The following is a 23,109-nucleotide window of genomic DNA, read 5'->3' as shown; positions in this document are numbered from 1 at the left end:
CCAGACTTCTTCATAAGCTCGAGGTTATTCAGCTGCAGCGGCGAGTGAATCAAAGAGCGGCTTCATAAAAACAGATTACGTGTAGGTGGTAACAGGCTGCTCTTCGCCTGTGACAGCTTCCTGATTCTGCATAGGGAGTGAATGGAGAGGGACTAAGGACCACGCTTTGACTGCCTGCCCACTCAAAAATTAAACGCCTGGGTGTTGTATTAAAAACATTCAAAACTATTATAAATCAGCGGAAAGTGCAGGTGCTGGACATCCGGTGCAAAGAAATCCTGCTGCCTAACTGCCTCCATCATCATTTGTCAACAAAGTGAATTTTGCTATTCGAAGTCATGATGCAGGGATAAAACTATTCTCGTGGATTATCCTGCCAAGAACTGTGAAATCAGCTTACTGTGTGCCTCTTGCTGCCACAGTGCAAAATATACGTCAGTGTGTGGCCGCTCAGTCATCTCGGGCTAGCTTCACAATTACATCATCAGCTTAAAGAAACATTTTATATAATCTAAAGTGGAATTCTTTAAAAGAGCCACTCCTAAAGTATTTGTACACATGTAGTGACACTCAGTTGATTCTTGGACACATAATTTGCTAACTGGTTTTAGGAAATGTGTCCCTTTTCTATTTAAAATGTGCATACAAGAAAAAAAAGGTCCTCACTAGTTTGTTTTTTGTGTCCAAGGCTGTTTTTAACTACAAAGCTTCGAGAAGAGAATTAGAGTCATGTCAGGTAATACTTTGAGGTTTACCTTTGAGATGCAGCACCAGGATATGCAAACTCAGTGTGGTTTATGCAAACTAGGTCTTGGCACGCACACTGACCTTTTATACTGTCCTGCTTCTCAGCAACAGCCAAACATAACTCTTGTTTTGATAATGGCTTTACGGCGATGAGTGTCAAAAACCTGCCGTAGCTTGTCGAAGTACAGAATATGTGTATTTTTAAGTGAGCTTGTTAGATCCAACGTAATACCACAAAAGCTTTAAGTTGTCTCCGGGGCTTACATGTTTCAGGAAAGCCAAGTGAATTAAAACAAACAGGAAACTCAAGGTTATGTGGTTGGAAAAGACGAAAATTACACAAGACACAACAAACAAAACATCATCAGCAGGGAGGGAAACGGATGTCTTACATCTCACGTCTGACGGAACAGCTTCCCTCTTTATTCTCTGTGCTTTCTCTAAGCGTTGCTGCTCTGTTCCGTAACAGCACACGAGCGCGAACCCCTCGATTTCTTTCCACTGATCCTGAGAGAGGGCGGCTGAGTGATGGAGACAGCTCTCGGATGCTTTTATTGCCTCCCTCCCCTCTCATCGCTCTTCTTCTTCTCTTCCTCTTCGTCTCGTTGTTCCTCTCTAGAGGGTTTTCCGCTGTTTGTCCTGTCAGTCTTGTTTTGGATGCCTGGAGATGTCGCAGATCACTTTGACTCCCACACACACACACACACACACCCTCTCAGTTTTGTGTTAATCAGTGCACATATCCGTTGACAGCCAGCACGCCTCTTTCCGAGCGCCACGCACACAGATGGCTCCCTGATTACACTGAATGAAAACATTTCCAGGTGCCGTGTGTCGCTGCGTGCTGCAAGTATACGTTACCACCACCGGTGACAGATAATTGTTGTTGCGCTCACACCCCAAACAAAGCAGTCACATTTCACTGCAGAGTAATCACAGGTATAAAGTTACACAGCAGGGCCTCGCTGCAGCCTGTATCACATTAGTACAAATAGTACCTGCAGGAACCAACAACAACACGGTGGCCTTCTTTTTTTTTTAACCCAGAACATCGACCAAGTAACTAGGTTTAGAGGTGCCCTGGAAAACAAAAACCTTTATTAACCTACTTCCACATTTAGGGTCAATGAGAGTTTATTTGATGAAAGACGCGGCGGCTGAGTCACTCTAACCTTATTAGATGTGCTTGCTTTAGGTTAGGTTAGTTACACAACAAGGTCAGTCTTTGTCAAAGCTCCTCTAAAAGCGTCTCATAGTCCTGTCGAGACAGCAAAATGTAGGTTATTGCGTTTGTTGTTTGTTTTTTTTTTTTCTACCCTTTTGCTGGCTCTGTTCTGCCCCTCTGAGTTGGAGGCTCATGTGTTGTTTGGTATTGTTCAGATCCAGTAATCAGAGCCATGCTCAGTCTCCAGGCGAAGAACTCTATACAGGCCTGTTTGTCAGTACAATGCTGGTGAATCTGGGTTCCCATAGATGACTTTACTGAAGCCTGTTGGTGCGTGAATGAAGCAAATTACAAGGGCCCTCTGATAAACTTACTGGGAGTCTCCATAGCCAGGCACAAAGATCAGACGTCAGTGTTCACTTTCCTTCCTAGGTTTCACTTATATCATGTTAAAAGTTGTCTTTGTCCTTTTATATTTGAGTTTGCGTTGGAGAAAAAAAAAACAAATGTATCTAATGCACTGTTACATGTTCTTGTTTCCTCTGGGCTTCACTATTCCTCACACACACACACACCAGTGAGGGAAGCAACTTGACCCCGGCGCACCACTATCCTGACTTCCGCTTCAAGACCTACGCCCCGCTCGCCTTCCGCTACTTCAGAGATCTGTTCGGCATCAAACCGGACGATTACCTGGTAAGAGTGAAAACTGTGTTTGCATTCACAATCCTCTGCCTCGAGTTCGGTCCTGCTTCTCGTCAAACGATTTGCACATTGTCATGCAGCTGCTGTTGCGTGAAACTGTGCAAATTTAGGAATCAAATGCACATAAGACACTATTAAACATCAGATGTAATACTACACCTGCTATATGTTCAAGTTATAATCAGAAAAAAAAAGATAATTTAGCATGTTATGTTAAAAACATAAAGGAATAGGTTCACATTTCAGGAAATATGCTTGTCAGACGCTGAGCCAAGAAACACTTCTGCACATAAAACTGCAAAATGCTGAGTATACACTTTTTTTGTGCAGATGAAGCAAACCAGATATAACACATTAAGTGGTGAGCTTTAGAGGTACTTGTAGCAGCATTTTGTCACCTTTACCCTGTTTCCCTGCAAAGCTCAGCCAACTGCAATGCCTCTATAGTTACTGGACACCATCCTGTCAGGCTTCTTATTTAGCTCAAGACAGCAAATCTTAAAATGTCATCAGTGTGATTCGAAGTACACATTTAAATTAACTTTAAATGCCCCTCCTGGTTGCATACTGTATCTGGAACCACACACTTCATTTTTGTTCAGTTGCCTCTACACATACAACAAACAGACACGTGTTGGCCAGCGACAGTCAGTCTTAAATCACTTCCAGCGTTCTAAATGCTAGCATTTTACCTCAGTGCATGCTTAATTGTAAAAGAATCCAACATGTTTTTCAATGAGTACACCATGAGAGGATAGAGCCGGGGTGAAAACACCAGAGAGGAGGAGATGTTTGAGCGAATGACAGAACATGCCCTCATTCTGCTCACAGTGCTGAATGAAATCAGCAGATGATTCTGTGATTTCAGAATCAAAGACGCGTTTGAAAGAAGCATTTTGGTGATTCGAGTTTGTGCGTTTTTTGTTTTTTTTTCCCCTTGTTAGCCTGTTTGCATGTGTGTGATGTGTGTTGTGAAAATGTTCTCTGACTGAAGCTAATATTACTCAGGAGGACACGTTCAAAACCCCCGTCAAAGCCTTTATATGTGTGCCACTGTCATTGTTCATATATCGCTGCGCCTTGTTGCTCACAACTTTTTCTACATGTGCGCTTCTTGCTCGGAACAAAATGAGATTTCGTGTGATCTTGTTTGGGCTTTATCTTGTTATGACGCCTTTTTTTTTTTCCCCCCATCTGCCTCCAAGCCTGTCATAAACCCAACCGTCTGCATTCTTGTTTTTGAATGCCGAATTCGTTTCTGCACAAGCGAAAGACAAAAAGGCTCCGGAAGAGATAAGAGGAAGAAATGTAACTTGAAGGCAGCTGAGGGAAGGATGGCACAAGGCACTGCAGCTTAGAGAGCGTGCTAATGATTGATGTCCTTGAGGTGATGATGAATTCATTCAGACGGAGGCCGCGCAGCAGAGTCTAATTAAGAGAGAAGATGCCCACACATACACAGTATCCTGAATGCAAATGCAATAAACTGCGGATGTGTTTGTTGTTCAACGTGACTGCGGACGGTCACCAGAGGAAGTCTCTGGAGGAGGAGAGCAGATGCCTCCAGTGTTTCTCTTCTCCTCTGAACATGTTGCTCTCATAATGCCCTGATTAACATCTAATACTTCTCTACAGCCTGCTGCTCTCACAGGCTCTCCCACGGGTTTTTTTTTTTTTTTTTTTTTTTTTTTTTTTTCCCGAGACGCAGCACAAGCAGTAATTGCTCCTATTACCCTCAGCTGATGAGCTTCTGTCCATGTTGGCCGGCTTGTTCGGCTGTTTGTTGGCAGCGAGGCTCAAATGTCCACAGATAGCAATAAAGTTTGGCAAACAGATAAACACTGGACCGATGTGACGCAGAACTGGCATTTCTGTAATCAATGTGACAGTAAAACAGCTGTGGACAGAGATCCGCTTTCACTGGCGTGTTAGAAAAGTGTTGTACGTGGCCAAAAGTATGTGGACAACCATGTACTTACACGGGCAACTGGAGCTGATTCAGTGGTTTGGGTTTATAAATCTTAATGCTACAGCACTGAATAATATCTTAGTCAAAAGTGAGCATCTAGCTTTGTGGCACCAATTTGGCAAAGTTCCCTTTGCTGTTTCCTGTTCCCCTGGGCACAAAGTCAGATCTGTGAAGAATTGATTTTTATGCCTCAATGTCGATGACAGCTGAAGCCGGAGGAATTATGTTTTCAGGTCATCACAGTATCTCTTGAACTTCTGGAGGGAGTCTTTTGCCAGAACTCTGGAATTCACATGCTAATTATATCACCGCTTCAATGTCTAACGAGATGAAACGATGAAGGAATGACATTTTAATATGCAGAAAGGTCAAAGGTCAAGTCTGGACCGACATGGATGTAGACTGCAACTTAACTGGTTGATGGAGGCTTACAGTAATTCTGACTAGATTTGCATGGAGCCTTGATATCAACCCCGTCCTGCACCTTTGGGATGAATGTTGACCTTACCTAATTATATATGTTATTACATATAATTACATAATACCTAATTGCCCCTCAGGGATAAATAAGGTTTTTTCTGATTCTGATTCTTACTGCTTATTGTCTGTGTCTGACCTCATTGAGGCTCTTACGGTTGAATGGGAGCTTTGTGGAAAGCCTTTGCAGCAGAGAGGAGGCTAATATAGCAGAATATTAATGGTTTCTGAATGGCATGTTGAGCAAAATAATGTTCCACTGTACGCTAACTTTGTTTGGGTTGTCAGTGTGAAGCCACTAAAACAGAAACTGTGCTGGAAATGAAACCGGGTCACTGTACATACCTAAAGGAAAGCAAAGATTTACTATAGTTTATTTTTTCTTCACTAAATAAACAACAGATGTCTGTTTTATAGCCTCTTTGTTTATGAGTTCTTCAGTATTAAGTGTTGTCATTTTTTCTGTATAGTAGTTTATGTGCTTAGAGCTGCTTTAGAATCAATACTTAGTAAGTAGAGCTGTTTTCTAGAAGTCTGACCAGTGCTTCAAGTGAAATGTTGTTCATGTGTTTCCCTCCTCAGTACTCTTTGGTGAACGAGCCTCTGATCGAGCTGACCAACCCGGGGGCCAGCGGCTCGCTCTTCTACCTAACCAGCGATGATGAGTTCATCATTAAAACTGTGCAGCACAAAGAGGCCAAGTTTCTCCAGAGATTGCTACCTGGATACTACATGGTGAGACACTCAGCATGGTGAAGTACCACAATTCCACTTAATGGCTGTTCACACCCACTTAGTGATTTTGAACAGATCACTCATGAAATGCTTCAGTGGCATAAATGAGATACAGTGAACTTTCTCATTAGCTCCAGCTCTAAGCTGGGAAAAGTGTCTCAAACAAGGAGATTGAGAACATGCTGTTTGCATATTCAGGAGTCAAACGTGGTCATTTTGCTCACTTGTTCGTACCTGTTACCTACATTTATTTTAACACCCCCTGCACTCACAATTGCTTTAATCGTCAGAGCCCAAAGTAGTTTTGGACGTTTCCTGCTCATGGCTCATACGCTATCTTTAAATTCTCAGAACTTGAACCAGAATCCACGCACGCTGCTGCCCAAGTTTTACGGCCTGTACTGTATCCAGTCTGGAGGCATCAACATCCGACTGGTGGTGATGAACAATGTGCTGCCTCGCTCCGTCAAAATGCACTACAAATACGATCTGAAGGGATCCACCTACAAGAGACGAGCCTCCAGGAAAGAAAGGGAGAAGGCCTGTCCGACCTACAAAGACCTGGACTTCCAGGACATGCATGAGGAGGGGCTTTACTTTGACGCAGAGACGTACAACAACCTGATGAAGACCCTGCAGAGAGACTGTCGGGTAGGTGCCTTTGTCAGTGTCGCTGTCTGTTCATTGGAATTTCTTTGAAATGGCAAAGTCGTACCACACAAAGAAGCTCAGTGTTATTCCATAGAAGGAAGCCGTGTAATAAATAAGGAAGTCCAGGATCAAGTCATTTTTGTTTGGAAGGTTTTACTTAAAAACAGCGATTGCTATTGGATATTCATGCCTTCATTGCTTTGCTAAAACATGTTGCCTTTTGTGCAGCAAGGCCTCACATGGACATGCTATCATGTGATATATCAGAGCTTAGAGCCGGTTGCTTCTAACCTGGGAATTCAGCAGAGAGAGGGGACAGAGCTGGTGAAGGGATGTCACTGACCTCTCATTCTTGTAACCGATTACGGAGGCTTAAACACCAACACAAGCTTCCCTCTACATTAGCCACATTATGCACTGGTTCAGGATGGCCTGCGTGCATCTTATATTGGACAAAATGTTTTGAAAGGAGAATTTTCCATGTGTTTGCCAAAGGAGGAGAAAGTGCCGTGTTTCCACTGTGTGCTGGCTTTAAGCTGTCAGTTTGCCGCCGGTCTCTGCTCTGCTTTTCCTGCGCGGCTACGCTTCAATACATGACAGCTCTCCAAACACCGAATGTGATTAAGACATGATCCTGGTAGCGTGAGAGACTCGGAGCTCAGTCCAAAGATAGTCGTCCAATCTAAAGGCTCGCATTCTTCTCTATTTTAATGCAGAGGCCGGGAGAGCGTCGACTGGAGGAGGTTTGACTTTAATAAGAGGCACAATCTGTGCTCTGGTGATTCACCAGTATTTATTATATGTTAAAAGCATTAGAAACAGACGGTAACTCACAGGCTTCATCATTCCATAGCCTTTTGCTTGTCTAGGTCACAATTATGTAGAGAAATTGCAAAAAACAACCTAGTTAAAGAGACTGAAGGACCATGTTCAATAAATGTTCACATTCTGCTGACCACAATTGCAGGAAATAACAAGCCTCCAGGCTTTACAAGCAAAAGCAACAGAATTGCTGATGCTGATTTACGTGTCCTCTGTCAACAGCAAAGATACTGTGGCTCATACAGTTTTATAACAACAAACATTTTAACAATCTGTTTTGCACGTGACAGTCCTCCACAGTTCAATATAGACCAGTCTAACAGAGTTCATTATAAATAAATCCTGTGTTCTTTATTAGCATCACAAGGTTTCTCTATGTCAGACAGAAAGTTTCTATTTGATTAAATCATAATAATAACAACTGATATTACACGAGTAGCGGTAATGAAATGAGTGAAAACATAACCCACATAAGGTCTGCTTTCACCACCTAATGTCAGCTATTAATGTCAGCCAAGCTGCTTTTTTCAAAGCCGATAGAAGACAGTCTTGTGAGGCTGTTTACACCTATTTTATTTAATTTAATGTGAGAAGGCGAACGTCTAGCCACAGTTATGCAGCAGAAATTCAAAACAAACTTCACAAAAGGATTCGTAAACTGTAAAAAAAAAAAAAGATTTATATTGTGAAACTACACAATAAATCCTTTAGCTTGGATCCAGTGGAAGCTGAATATATAGCTGGTCCTAACACTCGGTGACTCTCCTCCCCTGTTATGAGGACACGATCGCGGCCTCGTGGGATCGCTTTATCGCTGATGACTATGTAACTTCCACTCAGTGATTTAAGGTGTTTTACCCTCATGGCGGCTGACTAATGATGGGGTTTAGAGCCCATAGCCACTTTGTTATGTAACCACACTTGTGTTACGATGTGATGTTTAACCTGGAAACTGACCAGGATGTTACTGTAAGTGTGGATTGATGCATCAGAGGAGCCCAAAAGACCAGGAAGAAAGATTTCCTGGCAGAGTTCCTGCTGGGCCGGGCCAACCTGCCAGACAACCTGGCAACCCTGCACGGCACCGCTCGGCTAACGACTTAATGACCTCCATTACACCGGATTCAGCTTAATTGTTTTGATTTTTAGCGTGTTGGGAGTGGGAGAACTTTGATGGTTTTATTTCCCAATGGTGATTGATGGCACATGGATACGAATTAGAGCTAATGAACAGTGTGATGCTGTGGGAGTGTTTAATTTAGCTGGTTAGGAAACAAAGCTTCAGTCTTTTGTCTTGTCTCCCTAATTATAAACTGCACACAAAAACACATGAATTGTTGTTGGAGTGATTTTTTTTTTGGTTCTCGTGCACTAGTCTTTCGTTGAGTGTTACAGCCTCACAGAAAAGATGTTTAAACACGTGTAAACAAGTTCCAGCTTTTAAGTCCAACAAACTTTTGGATAAACCCGGACCTTGTGTTGTTTAGTTGGAATGAGTTTTCCCATAAATTCAGAGGAGCTGCACGTGATCTCGTCAGGTTATGGCCTCTTCACATCATCATTAACCAATATGCTGACTTCCTCAGTGTCCTGTGTTTTCTTTTCAATGTTTTCTTAAGTCCACAGATTGAAATCCTCCCTTCTCGCTAAGTCAGGGCTTCCTTAATGTTTAACCAGGCAGCTGCACACACACACATCTACGAGCAAAAGCACCCCAGATACGCACCTGCTGCCATGTGTGAATGCGCTAACCCGTACGTGTGCCTCGTATGAAGTGTGTGTCGTGTAAGTGAGGCCGTTTAGCAGCTCTGTGCTGTGCAGTTTGTTATCGTCGTGGCTTCCTGCGCTCGCCTCCTGAGCGGGAAGCAAAGTGCCCTCTAAGCAGAATCTCTGTCCATTTTCATGAGTAAGCAGCTAACCCCGTCACCCCAGGAGAGGCTGCGGACCGTAAACACAGAGGAAGGGTCGGCTGAAGCCAAGCAACGGGGGGTTGAGGGGTGTGGAGGGAACCAGGAAGTGGAGGGGATTGCTGTCCTGTAGTAGTACAGGTTGTGGGAACTCCAAAAAAAAAATCAAATCCAGCTGTTTTTTTTTTTCCAGAGAATACAGAGAATTTTTTTGTGTGTGTTGTTGGAATGTGGGAGCTGAAAGCAGAGTGATGAGAAGAAGACGGTTTTGAGAGAATATTTGTGCTACAAACGCAGGGTGCGCTCTCGTCTCTTTTTTTTGGAGTCTCCATTACTCTGCAGCTCCCCTGATACTCCCCAGAATGCCAAAGCAACATAAGGCATTAATAATTCATGTTGAGCTTTACTGTACGGAGAGAGAGAGAGAGAGGGGAGGGCTTTAGTGTGGACTGAGTGTGTGTTTACTTCTACCAGTCTGGTGCCGGCTGTGTGTGCGTGATCCGTAACGGAGAAGAGCATCAGCGAGACAAACATCATGATGACAGTGATGCCCGTGATGATGTCAAGCTGCTCACGGGGCTTTGCTCAGAGCATGTGTTTGACGACGGAGGCTTCGTCATCTCGGGGAGAACTCAGGCTAGATGGCAACAGGATAATTTAGAGCTCACCTTTAACCTTTTTGAATGAAAAGTATTTAATATTAGATACAAACAAGGGCAGAAAGTAAAAGGTTTGGTCAACACAGGTAGATTAATGGGTTGATCTGCAGTCAGTGTAGCCAATCAGAAACGAGCTTCCACGTCTGATTACCTTCATCTCAGGAGAGTAGAATACAAAGATTGCCCCTTGAAGCTCAAACTAGTGAATTTTTTACAGATTTTCTCTGGAAAAACACAAGTTATAGACAATCTAAATCATTGTTGATTCATTTTCTGAAGCTGGACTCATGGATTATTTAACCCTCCTGTTATCTCTGGGGTCAGTTTGACCCCATTCAGTGTTTAACGTCTCTAAATAAATAATCAACATTATTTCTTCTGTTATTTTTTTTGCTATTTACACATAAACTTGGGTAACAATTTTAATTCTGATCATTTTCTGGAGGTTTAAATGGCTGGGGTCAGATTGACCGCAAGGATAAAAGATGTAAATTGAAGGTAATAGGAGGGTTAAACAACATTGCAACTTGACACAAGCCTTCATACATATTTGCAATGAATAAATCATAGATGTTTGCGTTAGTAAGATGACAGTATGCAGACAGAAGGTGATCACACACACACACACACACACACACACACACAGTTCATTACATACTTCTGCATTTGCATTTGTGTAATTACAAAATTTACATTATTGCAGTTGTTTATTTCTATAAAACAATGCCAGAGATTTTGTGCAACTCCACCTAATTTATTGTGAAAACCGTAATTAACTGAAGTCCGTGTATCTCCGCAAGTCTACATGGTGAAGGCCATGTGTCCCAAATCTAGGCGTTATGTCACGGGGAGCACGTTGTACTCATGAATTATGAATGCATACTTTAACGGGAACATTTCGGTGACCGTAACATATCCAGCGTCTGCTCACAATCGGTGCTTCACAAACATAAGCGGCTGTGTGTTCTGTCTGTTGAGCGCAAATACTCAGATTTAAGAAAGCTCGCAGTGTATTAGTGTCACTGCAAAGTGGGGCATGTGAGCCGGCACTGTGGGGAGCTCCACCGCCTCGCTGGCACACGGATAGATGGGCGGAGGAGAGCTTCAGGGTGGAATATACAGAGAAACATCGGGGGTTTGTCGAGGATCAGAGGATGCTGTGACAAAGCTCACTTCCTACAGGAGTGTTGGTATTGTGTGAGCCTTTTCCCATTCACTCTAAGAAAACTGAGCGGTGTTTGAAACGGGAGCAGAGGGCAGCCTGCTCAGGGGACAGACCCACACACTGGACTCAGGATCAGTAATATTACACTCCACACAGTATTTTTCAGAAGCTGAGGGAAACTTTTTGCAGAAATAAAACTGAAATTTAGCCGCTTTCTCTCTGTTGTGACAGCTTGATTGTTTGCTGTGGGGAAAGCTGGGGCCCGGATGCACAGTAATGGCTCTCTGTAGGCAGCCTGGTGTGTATGGCTCCATTCAAAATGGCTGCTGTTTGAATAGACTGGGGGAGTTGGAGTGTGGGGATGCAAATTGTTGATATGGAAAAGCTCGGACAAAAGCCCCAGTGTTTGTTTGAGCCGGTCATTAAGTCTCTTCTGTGGTTTCATGCGTGTATATGAATGTGTGTGACTTCATACATGGCTGGCTTCTATTGCAGATGCTAACCGGATTTACAACTAACACTAATAACATCTTGTCGTTTGAAAACGGGTTATGCAGCGAAAACAGTCCAGTTTTGTCTGGATTCTGGGTCATGGTTCTCTTTGATTATATCAGATGTTCTTTTCATTGCTTGTGATCCTGTGTGTTATTTATGGCCCGTAACTTTGGATGTCTCTGATTGTGATGATAAAGTTTTTATCTGCTTTATTGGCTGCGTCGGGTTCTTCGGGTTTTTCATCAACTACCACATGCTGGACGTTAAAGCAGTTGGGAGATTTATGACAGAGTCAATAGGAGCAACATGAATTTTTAACTTGTGTTTTCAGATGTTCTTTGCAGAATTAAATAAAGAATTACAAACTAGCACAATAGGGTTTTTTTTTTTTTTCCTCCGGTCCAGGTCATGAGATAAGTCTGGCTGCATGGCTGTGACCCTGATCCCAGATCAAGCTCCCACCTCTCTCTCTCTCTCTCTTTCTCTCTCTCCCTCCACCCTTGTGCTGCTTTACTCCAGCACCAGGAGACATGAAGTCACAGAGTCTCTGGGAAACTGGGCAAAGGCCTCCTCAGACAGGTCAATGTGTAACACTTGGCTCAGTGTGGAGAAACACCTTGTTTATTTAGCTCAGAACTGGTTCAAACAGAGATTTCCTTCTGCTTGCTTTCTGGTCTTTGACGCATGAATGTGTGTTGGGTGATGAAAGCAAAAGAACATGTTCCTCAAAACATTTCACAATGTCTCTGTATGTAAAACAGCCCTTCTGATGGTAGACTATGATCTTTTAAGTCTTCCACGAGGTTCTAAAAATGTGACTATTCCTGCTATTACTATCAAGATGCTCAGACATTGTAGTATCAGTTGACTCATTGTGCATTTCTTGTCATTTGCAATAGGTGCTGGAGAGTTTTAAGATCATGGACTACAGTCTGCTGCTGGGAGTGCACGTCCTGGATCAGAGCCAGCGAGAAGGAGGCGAACCGGGCCAGGCGGGCTGCGACGGGAGGAGACCTGTGGGTCAAAGGGTGCTTTACTCCACCGCCATGGAGTCCATCCAAGGAGACGGCAAGGCAGCCGAGGCCCTCACCACAGACGACACGTGAGTCGGCTCAGCTGGGGGAGAAAACACACACATATTATGAACACATATTTGGACATACACACTCCGCCTCTGTCTGTCGCCACAATCTCCACTTTTTTTTCTCGCAGACGCAGTTATACAACCATGCTCATACCTCGCAGTGGACACACACACACACACACACACACACACACGGACACACACAGCGAGGCTCTCACATAACCATAGCTACACAAATACAAACACAGTCGCTGTTCTGCATATTTACAGCAATACACACGAATGTAAACACTGTGAGTGCTTCTTTTACAAACACTTTTAACAGCGTGGAGGCACACTGCCTTTATTTGAACAGTGGTACAAACATTTCAGAGGAACAGTAGCTGTTCTCTGACTGCTGCTGTGCTCTTGTTTTAGGATGGGCGGCATCCCTGCCAAAACACACAAAGAAGAGAAGCTCCTCATCTTCCTGGGTATCATAGATATTCTACAGTCATACAGGTACTGATCTTCATGAGATTAAGTCAACCTTTTTTTTCAATATTGCAACTTTGTTTTTAATAATAATAACTAGAAAAGGGTTTATCTGTCGGCGTTTGAGGCCACGTTGAGATCTAGCAATGATCTGCAGAACTGGCTACACGTGTGGTTGTTTCTGTCCATTTCTGAAGAATAAAATAGGTCATCTGTAACCAGTGTAGACGTGACAGTAAATAAAGATTTGCTCCAAGTTGTTTTTGTCCATATGATCAACACTACCGCTGTGTATTTCCACCTTGGAACTGCAGTGTATCGATGGACAGTGTAAAGTTACATCTAAACCATTTTAATCCCAGAATGGATGATTTTCATGCAAAAAAACCCCCCTCTAAATTTGTAACTTCAACAAACAGAGATGAGTTTTAAGGGATTTAATCTGCAAACAGAGAGGGGCTTTGTGACTTAGTGCGACAACATGCCATGGCTCTCTCAGAGAAACTGCTTTGATTGATGCTTGTGCTGCGGCAAAACCCCTCATGTTGAATGATCACCGGTGCAGAGAGCTACAAGACACTTCACCACACTCAGACTTTTTCTCTATCCAACGCAATTTAAATGGACACATCAGTCTTCTTTATTTACACATTGATTTTTTTTTTCGTTGTTGTGAGCAACAGAGTCAGGCAACAGAGGAGGAAAAGCCTTTTGGTTCATTGGCTTTATCAAACCGGTGGAAATTTAAAAGCGTCACATAAATCTTTGTCAGCCTCGTGGGTCGAGGCTTCAGATGAACACGGCGTGGGCGAGGCCAGATCGGGTCAGTAGCGATGAATAGGACCGATTTGTGAGCACTTTTGCTTCTGTATTTCTGGTAGCTTGTCGCACTCAGAGACGAACCTTTAAGACCGAGTGTTACGTAACTTTAATTTTCTACTGAAATCCTCCAAAATAAATGTACATGTTGCTGCACCGAGTGGAACGAGGAAGCATCTCAGGTTTAATCTAGAATGAAGGGAATTTTTTTGTGACAAGGCATCTCCTCTTTTTTTTTCTCTCTCTCTCTTCAGGTTCATTAAAAAGCTGGAACACTCGTGGAAAGCTCTGGTGTACGATGGTGTAAGTCGATAGCCTGCTCAAATCTGACACTCCTGCTTTAATGAAAGAGCCTTTTATTTGCTTACATCCTCTTAAGTCTACCAGCGGCTGTCTAATAAAAGCCGGGCATTTTCTCTCACTTGTCCTCAGGACTCTGTCTCGGTCCACCGGCCGGGGTTTTACGCCAGCCGCTTCCTCAAGTTCATGAGCACGCGCGTCTTCAGGAAGACTCAGCGTAAGTCCGCTGCTTGATCAGCGTCACATACAAACAATAACGAAGAGAAAATGGGCAGCAATGTGTTGTGAAAAGTAGGAAATCCTGGCCTGATAAGAAGAGAGTGAATCTATAGGCCGGTGTTATTGTGGATTGCTGGGTATTGGTGTGTCACTGCAGCATAAAAAGATTATAAATAAGTCACTTCTGGTACCTGAAACATTAACTGGAATATTGCTTCCTTGTATTGTCCTCCCTTTCTTGCCTGTGATTGTCGTCTATAGTTAGCTGTTGGATTAGCATTTGAGGCACATGATCCACTGTGTGCAGACACGCAAAGTTTGATTTAATTCTAGGAATGAACAACATACTTTTGTTGTTGATGTGTAAACAATCATGTGACTAGATCATACAACACCGACACCCAGAAACTAAAAAAGATAAAAGAACAACAAAGGGAGACAGCTTCACACCACTACAGTGGATAATGCAGTTAAGGTCAGTAAACTGCTTTAGTCCAGCACAGCTGATGTTGATTCCACATTTTTTTAAGCCTGTGCAGAATGCAGGCATGCAGAGCTGATCGATTTGTGACAGACTGACTGAACCTCCTGCATGTTTACGAGCAACATTTTAAACTGTTTCATGCGTAGAGTCTATTCTTAGAGTCCTGGGTGTGGCTGTAGGTGAAGCCAGGAAGCTGGTTTGGAACTTCACATCAACATCAAAAATAGTAACAAGTCTTATGCAACCATGCAGACCCCCTGTGGAAATTAACATGGCTGAGGCAATGATTTGAGGATTTAGCTGTACTATTAACCATCGCCAAGTCCTGTCAGAGGGAGATGACAGGAGAGGATTTCAATTCAAGCCCTGCTTGGGAGGCACAATAAGGATGGCTTGTGTAATCGTCATTGTGCGTTTAAACAGTTTAATATCTGCTAATTTTGGAGGCAGAGCCTCATTGTGTGTGAGCATTGCTTCAGTCAGGGTTAGCTGTCTCTTTCCTTTATCTCCCCCAATTATCTGCTCCTGTTTTTTTTTTCTCTGCGTCTGCTTCCCTGAATCTCTCTCATTTCTTTCCCTGACTCGTCGGCTCCTTTTTGCTCCACAGCACTTCGATTCTCCCCTTCAAAGAGGACTCGCACTTCCATCCCTGCTCTGAAGTCGTCCTCACAGGAGATTCTTTCATCGCAGGCAGATGAGAGGAATGAGGGGGACAGGAGGGACCGACTGGGAGGAGCTCGCAGCCTGGCCAGTCTGGATGGACAAGGTAAATAAAACCAGTTTTTAGCAAGACCTCACTCTGACCGGCACGACTCACAGTTCACTGTGAAGCCATTTCATCCCCATACAGTTTGTAGAAAAGTCGATATCTGATGTTTGCTGATATTCCTAGAAGTGCCTGAATTATTAATGGGGTTGTAGTTGTGACTTCATCATAAAAGCCTTGCTGTTTTACCATTATCCTCACCATGTCCCTCTTCAAAGTGCCACTAATCTACCGTTTCAACCACTCTCATTTTCTGTTTTTTTGTGGCTTATTACAGCTTCATAGAAACACCAGAGGCCTATAAACAACCACTCGCATCCAGCCATAAAAATGCTGTCCTCATAGCACTGGCTTGGGCTGATAGCGTTTGGCTTTAATGGAAAGAAAACAGCGGCTACGTCGTTATTAGCGTCCCTTCAGATACAGCATTGGTACATGTGTGGAAAAGAAAGAGATGTGCAGGTTTATCTTCTTTCTCATATACAAGAAGTATATGAGGGGTGCTTAATCAAGAGAGTAATAAGAGGTGAAAGTTCTGCATCTAACCTTTGGGTTTGATACGAGTATTAGCCAACGCTGCACCGGAAGGGTGCGAGTATGGATGTGGAACAGAAAAAAGAAGTCATGGGGCCGTGTGTCCTTTTTCCTTTTACAACCGAGCGCTGTCCAAGCAGTATCTCCAGCTGTGACGCAACGTACTATAAAGCAATTTGGATTGCTGCACTTCCTGTCTCGCTCTTTATGGTTGCTAAGTCGATCTTAAAGACAAAGAGACAGAGAAAATCTGTTTCACTCTGCAGTGTGGGCCGGAAACAGATAAATATGTCGGTTTTATTGAGACCAAAGCGCAGGAATTACAGGGAAAGACGGTTCTCTTTTCCTCTGCTCGATGACCCAGAGTCAGATATATGTTTTGATCAATACAGCCATTCAAATCCGCATTGATTCAATAATATGGCACTCTGGTCTTCCAGGAAACCATGGCCGTGGGTGGTGATGTGTGTTTTCTCATTTAAAGAGGAACTCATCACGCGCGATCCTGCTCAGCTGCTGCTGGTTATCAAGCAGTAACGTTCCAGATAAAAGATAAGAATGCAGAAAAATGTCTTGTTTTTCATTACTGCCATCACGTGATTTGTTTTTGTCTTTTTCTCCTCAGCTGTGTTTGGTTCTTATCTGCGTCCTGATCTGGTCCCTGCCAACCCGTCCTTCTACGAGGGCTCCTCCATGGGAACCATCTCCACCTCCTCCATCTTTGTAAATGTGGACAACCAAACAGAAGAGAGGTACTTTGTTTTTCTTTTTACTCTCTCTGGCAACTTTCACCGTATCATGAGTCGCTGTTATTTGCAGTAAACATTACTCAGCTCCCTTGGAAGTGTTTCCCCTTTTACTACTTTTAGAGTTCGCAAGAATTAATAAAGACACTCTTTCTTTTTTAAAGTGAAATCAGATTTCTACAAAGTCATGGCAATTAATTGAAACACAAACACAGTGACTGCAAAAGGATTCAACACCTTTAAAGTGACTCATGCTAGAAGGCACACAGTTCACAGAGATCATCTGACTGCAATAACTGTGGCTCAGGTGACTGTATTATAAAGACAGTCACTCGTAAATCAGCTCTACATACACCATGAAGACAAAAGTACACTCCAAGCACCTCTGTGAAAAGGTTATTAGAAAGGATAATTTGGTGGATGGATACAAGAAAATAACCAAGTCACTGTGTATCCCTTGGTTTATGGTTAAATCTGTCATTAAGAAATGGAGGCACATGTGTGAGTCTACCTAGAGAAACGAGAAAGAGACGAGTGAGGGAGGCCACCAGGACACCGCTGACTCCTCTGAGGGAGTTAAAAGCTTGAGATGGGAGAGACTCAGTGCTCTACCTGTGGCCAAAGGTGCGTCTACTAAACACCGAGCTGATGGGTGTGAATACTTATGCAATGACTTGTTTCACATTTTTATTTGACATTGTAGAAATCTGTTTTTACATTGACATGAAATAATAGAAAGCCATACAAGGGGGTTGAATACTTTTTATAGGCACAAAAGACCCAAAGAGTTTGCCAAAAGAGAAATAAAAGTAACATCACAAATTTACTCAACTAACTGAAATACTGAGGATCCAACAATGTTAGTGCAGTTTGTCATCTTACAAACCATGATGTAAGACTCCTGAACACAATACATGAAGAATGAAGGCACGCCCAGCACACACACACACACACACACACACACACACACATGCTCAAACCCTCCCACGTGATCGTCACCTGTGCTCTGACATCACGTCGTCTTGTCGGTGACGTGCGTCATGGAGCAGGTGACTCAGCTTCAGTGGCAGCGTGGATCCTAAACACCGCCTCCAAACACAACATATGGACGACACATATGAGTGATGATGGTCTCTCTGATTTACAAGACGGGAAATAGCTGGAAGTTTCAACAGCAGTAGAATATTTGTTTCGGCTTTATATATATAGAGCACCAAATCACAACATAAATCATTTCAGCGCACCTCGCTAAAACCCTACAATATTGCATCCAACAAAAATAATTTATTTATGTATTTATTTTTTAACAATTTACAGATTTTTTACAGATTTATCAGTTTTTGTTCAATTGCATTAATAACTAGTAAAATCCCAAATAAAAGTATTTAGTTACATGTTAACTCTAAATAAAAAAGTAAAAACTGTACCAAAAAAAAATAAAATCCAAAAATATAAATTATAATATGTTTATATTTACAAATAGTAATTCATTCTTTTATGTTTGACTCTGGGCTGCAAGGTGGAGCGGTGGTTAGTATCGTTGCCTCGCAGCAAGAAAGTCGCTGGTTCGCGTCCTGTTGGGGGCACCCGGATCTTTCTGCTTGGAGTTTGCAGCGTGGGTTCTCTCCAGGTTCTCTGGCTTCCTCCTACACAGTCCAAAAACATGTTGAGGTTAATTGATGATTCTAAATTGTCCGTAGGTGTGAATGTGAGTGTGCTTTGTGTCTGTCTCTAAGTGTAGCCCTGTGATAGACTGGTGATCTGTCCAGGGTGTTCCCTGCCTTCACCCTAAGCCAGCTGGGATAGATTCCAGCACCCCCCTACGACCTAAGTGAGGATCAAGCGGTGTATAGATAATGGATGTAAAAACAAATTCCAAAACCCTACATAATGTCCACCTAAAAAATCTTCATAATTTTTTTTAAAATTACAATTCCTTGTTACATATATTTGCTGCCAGATTTTCATCGTTATGTTTTCACTGTGCTTCTCCAGTCATTGTGTAAGACCGAACTCAGAGGGTGCTTTAATGGAACGGTGTTGAGTAACAGTTAATGACCTTTATTAGTTACTGTACATGCCTCCAATTATATTACATAATCTGATAAATGACCAGTAACGTTTTTCCACTAACAGCTTTTATTACGCCTTTGACACACTGTCTTCTCACACTTTGCTGTCTCGTACTGGACGGTTTCATTTCCCTCTTGCCCCTGAACACTCCGTCCTCTTCCTCCTGTGTGTGTTTTTTCCATCTTTCGCCTCTCCTCCTGTCCGGCAGCGTCGGCTTCAGATTGCTCTCTGAGCCTCCATTGTGTGACTTGCCCAGTCTTGTCCCTGCATCAGTCACCTGCTGCTGCCCTGACATTGTTCTGTCAACTGTTTTCATGAATACTTAAACGGCAGCTTTGACACGGTCTTACTCGGTGCCATTACGCCGCACAAAGAGTGTGACAGAAGTGGACAACCGGGGCAGTGGAGAGTATATCAATAATCCTCCACTGACAGCAGGTCGGCCTGTTTCAGTAGTAACACCTTTTGTAGTGTTTTTATTATTTAAATAAAGCTTCAGTGTACCAGTATATATATATATATCCCTTTCTCTTCCATCTTTTTGTACAAGTGCACATTCCTGCTGCTCTCTACCTGGATTTCATTTTGACTTTGAACTCTAAACACAGTCAGTCATATGTCATAAAAGGGTGAAAGCACATTCCTTTATCAGGGAGTCACCTGATGCACATTTAAAGAAAACAGCTGCCCCCTAGTGGTTCGTCAGAGCACTGAATCAGGCGGGACGTCAAACAACAACATTTAAATCCACGTTTCACTCACGATTAGCACATCACTTAAGTGGTGGAAGAAGTACTCAGATCCTTTAGTGAAGTAAAAGTATCAATGCAACGATGCAAAAATACTCCAACACAAGGCAAAATCGTGCATGAGACAAGTATTAGCAGCAAAATGCAGTAAAAGTATTAAAGTACTTCTGATTGACGTATTAATACATATGACATTGTTCGATTATTAATAGTGAAGCATCAGTTTGTCAGCAACATGTTAATATTATATGTGGAGCTGGTTTGAAGTACTTAACGTCCAGTTTTATACACAACAACACCAGATTAATCTGAAGAACAAAAAGAAAAAAAAAGTTCTGATTCACAGATCCATTTTCAGGTTTTGGACTATTGTTTCTCTAATCTTTGATTTTTGGTGAGAAATTGGATCATTTGAACATTTATTGAAGTTGCGAGAAGTTTGAAAGGAAAAAAAATCTGTGTTTTGTGGAGCTGTTAACTCATAGATGTGTGAAATGTGGCTCTGACTACACACACACGCTTTTTGTAAAATGTCAGGAGAAATAAGGGTCGTAAACCACTGGTTTAATCTTTAACAGTGTGTTGTACTTTAAAAGCTTGTTAGGTTAGCCACTGTGTAAAGTCTCTATCTTAAAAGTAACTAAAGTGATCAGATAAATGTAGAAGGATGAAAGTATAAAGTAGCACAAAATGGAAATACTCCAAAAATACATCCATCCTTTATCTATATACCGCTTCATCCTCACTAGGGTCGCGGAGGGCTGGAGTCTATCCCAGTTGACTTAGGGTGAAGGCAGGGGACACCCTGGACAGGTCACCAGTCTATCACAGGGCTACACTTAGAGACAGACAACCAAGCACACTCACATTCACACCTACGGACAATTTAGAATCACCAATTAACCTCAACATGTTTTTGCACTTGTGGGAGGAAGCCAGAGAACCTGGAGAGAACCCACACTGCACAGAGAGAACATGTAAACTCCAAAGATCCCAGGTGTCCTCACCGCGATGTGAACCGACGACCTTCTTGCTGCGAGGCGACGGTGCTAACCACCGCGTCACTTTGCAGCCCCTCCAAAGTACAATTACGATTCAAGTACATTACTTGAGTTAATGTTTTGAAGTACTTTCCACTGCTACATTACATTTATATGCTGCTAGCTTGATGCTTTTTATTCATTGTATGTTTTTATGAGGTATCCTATGCTACATGGGACCTGTTTCCCGTTTTCTCCCAGCCAGCATCTTATTCTGACTTGTGCTCAAATCTGGCTGGTTTCGTGTAATTTGTTCTCTTCCGGTGAGACATTTCTGAGGCTATGAGACTCTCACATGAGGCCTCCAGTGGTCCGACACCAGACAGGTCTCTCAAACTGCTCGCAAGCGCTTCATCTCTTTGTCTCTTTGATGTCAGAGTCTCTGCAATCATGTGTGATTTGTTTCTGGGGCTTTTCATCAGCTGTTTATACAGCTGCTGTAATTCATCTGCCCCTGACCCCAGACAGTACGCTGAGAGGGCTGCCTACAAGCTCACATAAACATGTGTTTTTTCTGTTTCAGAGAGGACGTTGCGTCCAGCTCCACGTTCACTCTGGAGGACAGCGCTATCTGCCTCACGTCAGAGCAGAGCACCATGGACGTGGACATGGACCGTGATGACGGATCTGTTCTTGATGTCTACTTGGTGAGCTGTTCATCGTCTGGATATTAGTGATCTGTGCTTTTGTTTGTTTACATTTAGAAAAAAGGCCTAAATATTCATTATTTTCTTTCCTCTCTTCTCCTCTACAGTGAAAATAGCAACTTCATTTCCTCCTGCCAAGCATAAGACAATCGCCGCACTCCATTGGACAGGCCAGGCTGGCGTTTGACTCCACTTTCAGTGCTGCTACTCCCATGATGCCACTCGTAATTGCCAACTCATAAAAACGCAGAGATTCCCACTGGTTGATGGACTAAAAGAAGACACCAACAAAGTCACAGCGACGGACATCTGCAGGAACCATGTGACATATCATGTAAAGTGCTGAACATCAGGCTGAACTGCTTTCCAGAGCATGTATCAACGCAGCGCCATTCACTTTTATACATGTACACCGTTTTCATGGCCTACGCCCAGATCCAAACTTTTATTAGATATAAATATATATATGAGGAGACAGTAGATACACATTGTACATTTCTTTAGACATTTTTTTCTGCTGATCAGAAAGAAATGCTTTGAAAATTTGCAGCTGCATTGGCTGCTGACAACATGAGGAATGTTTACAGTGAATTTATGACGGCATCTTTGTCCCCGATGAAGACGGACGTGACACAAACGGACACAAGCCAGCTCGTAAACCACAGCCAACACGGAACGAGGACAGACTCGCGCGAACAGACTTGATTCTGAAGCTGGCGAGGCCAAACACAGACTGTGATGTGTTTAAAGTGGCCAACGTTTCCTAACCGGGCGGTTGTTTTGCGCCCTGCCCTGACGGGAAGCCGGAGCTCTGGCAGAGAGCCGCTGTAAAGCAAAGCGAGAAAAGACAGTTACTGGATCCTGGATGAAGCACAGAGCGGAGAGACAATGCACTTGCTCTTGATTTTTTATTTTTTTTTTTTTAAAAGGCACTTTTGACATTGGTTATGATTACTGTAAGAAACATTTTTCTCTGAGGATGTTGCTTAGGCGGGTGGGCTACCTGACATAAGCACAGATTTGGATGTGTGAACATGCACTTTTATTTTTCTTTTTACTATACAAATGCACACCTCTGTTCGTCATTGATACTACATGTACAGAGACAATGAAGGAACATCGTAGATCATTTTTGATGTGGAACTACTAGTTTTGTGAGGTTTGCGTCATGACTGAAGATGCTTTTACTCAGGATATCCTTTGATACTGAAGAAGTATGTCCTCTTTAAGAAGGTATGAGACATGCATCCTTTCGCTGAGAAGCTGTCCGATACCTCTTCATCAAGATCATATCCAACTATAAATGTCCACGATCACACGTCAGTTGAGACCATAATTTATTATGTAAATCTCAATATTTTACCATTTGCTGAAAATACTTTAATCGCTGAATGTAAAGACAATGCATATTTATATATAGAAGAGACTCCTATAAATAAACTGCTAAAATTCAGTGTCCACCCTTTTTTTTTTGTAAATAACTTCAGCCAGAAGCAGCACTTTCCAGTGTTTGGAGTTTGAGTTCAGGTGATATGTGAAAATGATGTTTACTTTAACTGAACTTGGATTTGTTTAGTTTTAAGTAGCCTGTATTTTTATAACCCTAGTTCCAAATGATACTTTAGGTTCTTAGCATCAATATTTATTATAGATTGGTAAAACTTTGGGCTGCAAGGT

At 42.7% G+C, this 23,109-nt stretch overlaps 1 protein-coding gene across 1 annotated transcript in view; it reads left to right on the top strand.

Moving 5' to 3' along the window:
- The window catches only part of pip5k1bb (phosphatidylinositol-4-phosphate 5-kinase, type I, beta b), a 37,157-nt gene extending 14,272 nt beyond the window's left edge, over nt 1–22,885 (top strand). Inside the window, exons 5-15 of the mRNA XM_008281461.1 lie at nt 2,491–2,608; nt 5,646–5,798; nt 6,150–6,449; nt 12,397–12,599; nt 12,999–13,082; nt 14,129–14,177; nt 14,307–14,391; nt 15,485–15,643; nt 16,803–16,929; nt 21,309–21,432; nt 21,540–22,885. Coding sequence (XP_008279683.1) covers nt 2,491–2,608; nt 5,646–5,798; nt 6,150–6,449; nt 12,397–12,599; nt 12,999–13,082; nt 14,129–14,177; nt 14,307–14,391; nt 15,485–15,643; nt 16,803–16,929; nt 21,309–21,432; nt 21,540–21,542 — 1,405 coding nt within the window. The 3' untranslated portion in view covers nt 21,543–22,885. The remainder of the gene's footprint in view (nt 1–2,490; nt 2,609–5,645; nt 5,799–6,149; nt 6,450–12,396; nt 12,600–12,998; nt 13,083–14,128; nt 14,178–14,306; nt 14,392–15,484; nt 15,644–16,802; nt 16,930–21,308; nt 21,433–21,539) is intronic.
- The last annotated feature ends 224 nt before the right edge of the window (nt 22,886–23,109 follow it).

This window comes from Stegastes partitus, unplaced genomic scaffold (assembly GCF_000690725.1).
Source record: "Stegastes partitus isolate 25-593 unplaced genomic scaffold, Stegastes_partitus-1.0.2 Scaffold234, whole genome shotgun sequence".
Lineage (NCBI taxonomy): Eukaryota > Metazoa > Chordata > Actinopteri > Pomacentridae > Stegastes > Stegastes partitus.
The sequence above is the reverse complement of the archived record's forward strand: the minus strand, read 5'-3'. Positions and strand labels throughout refer to the sequence as shown.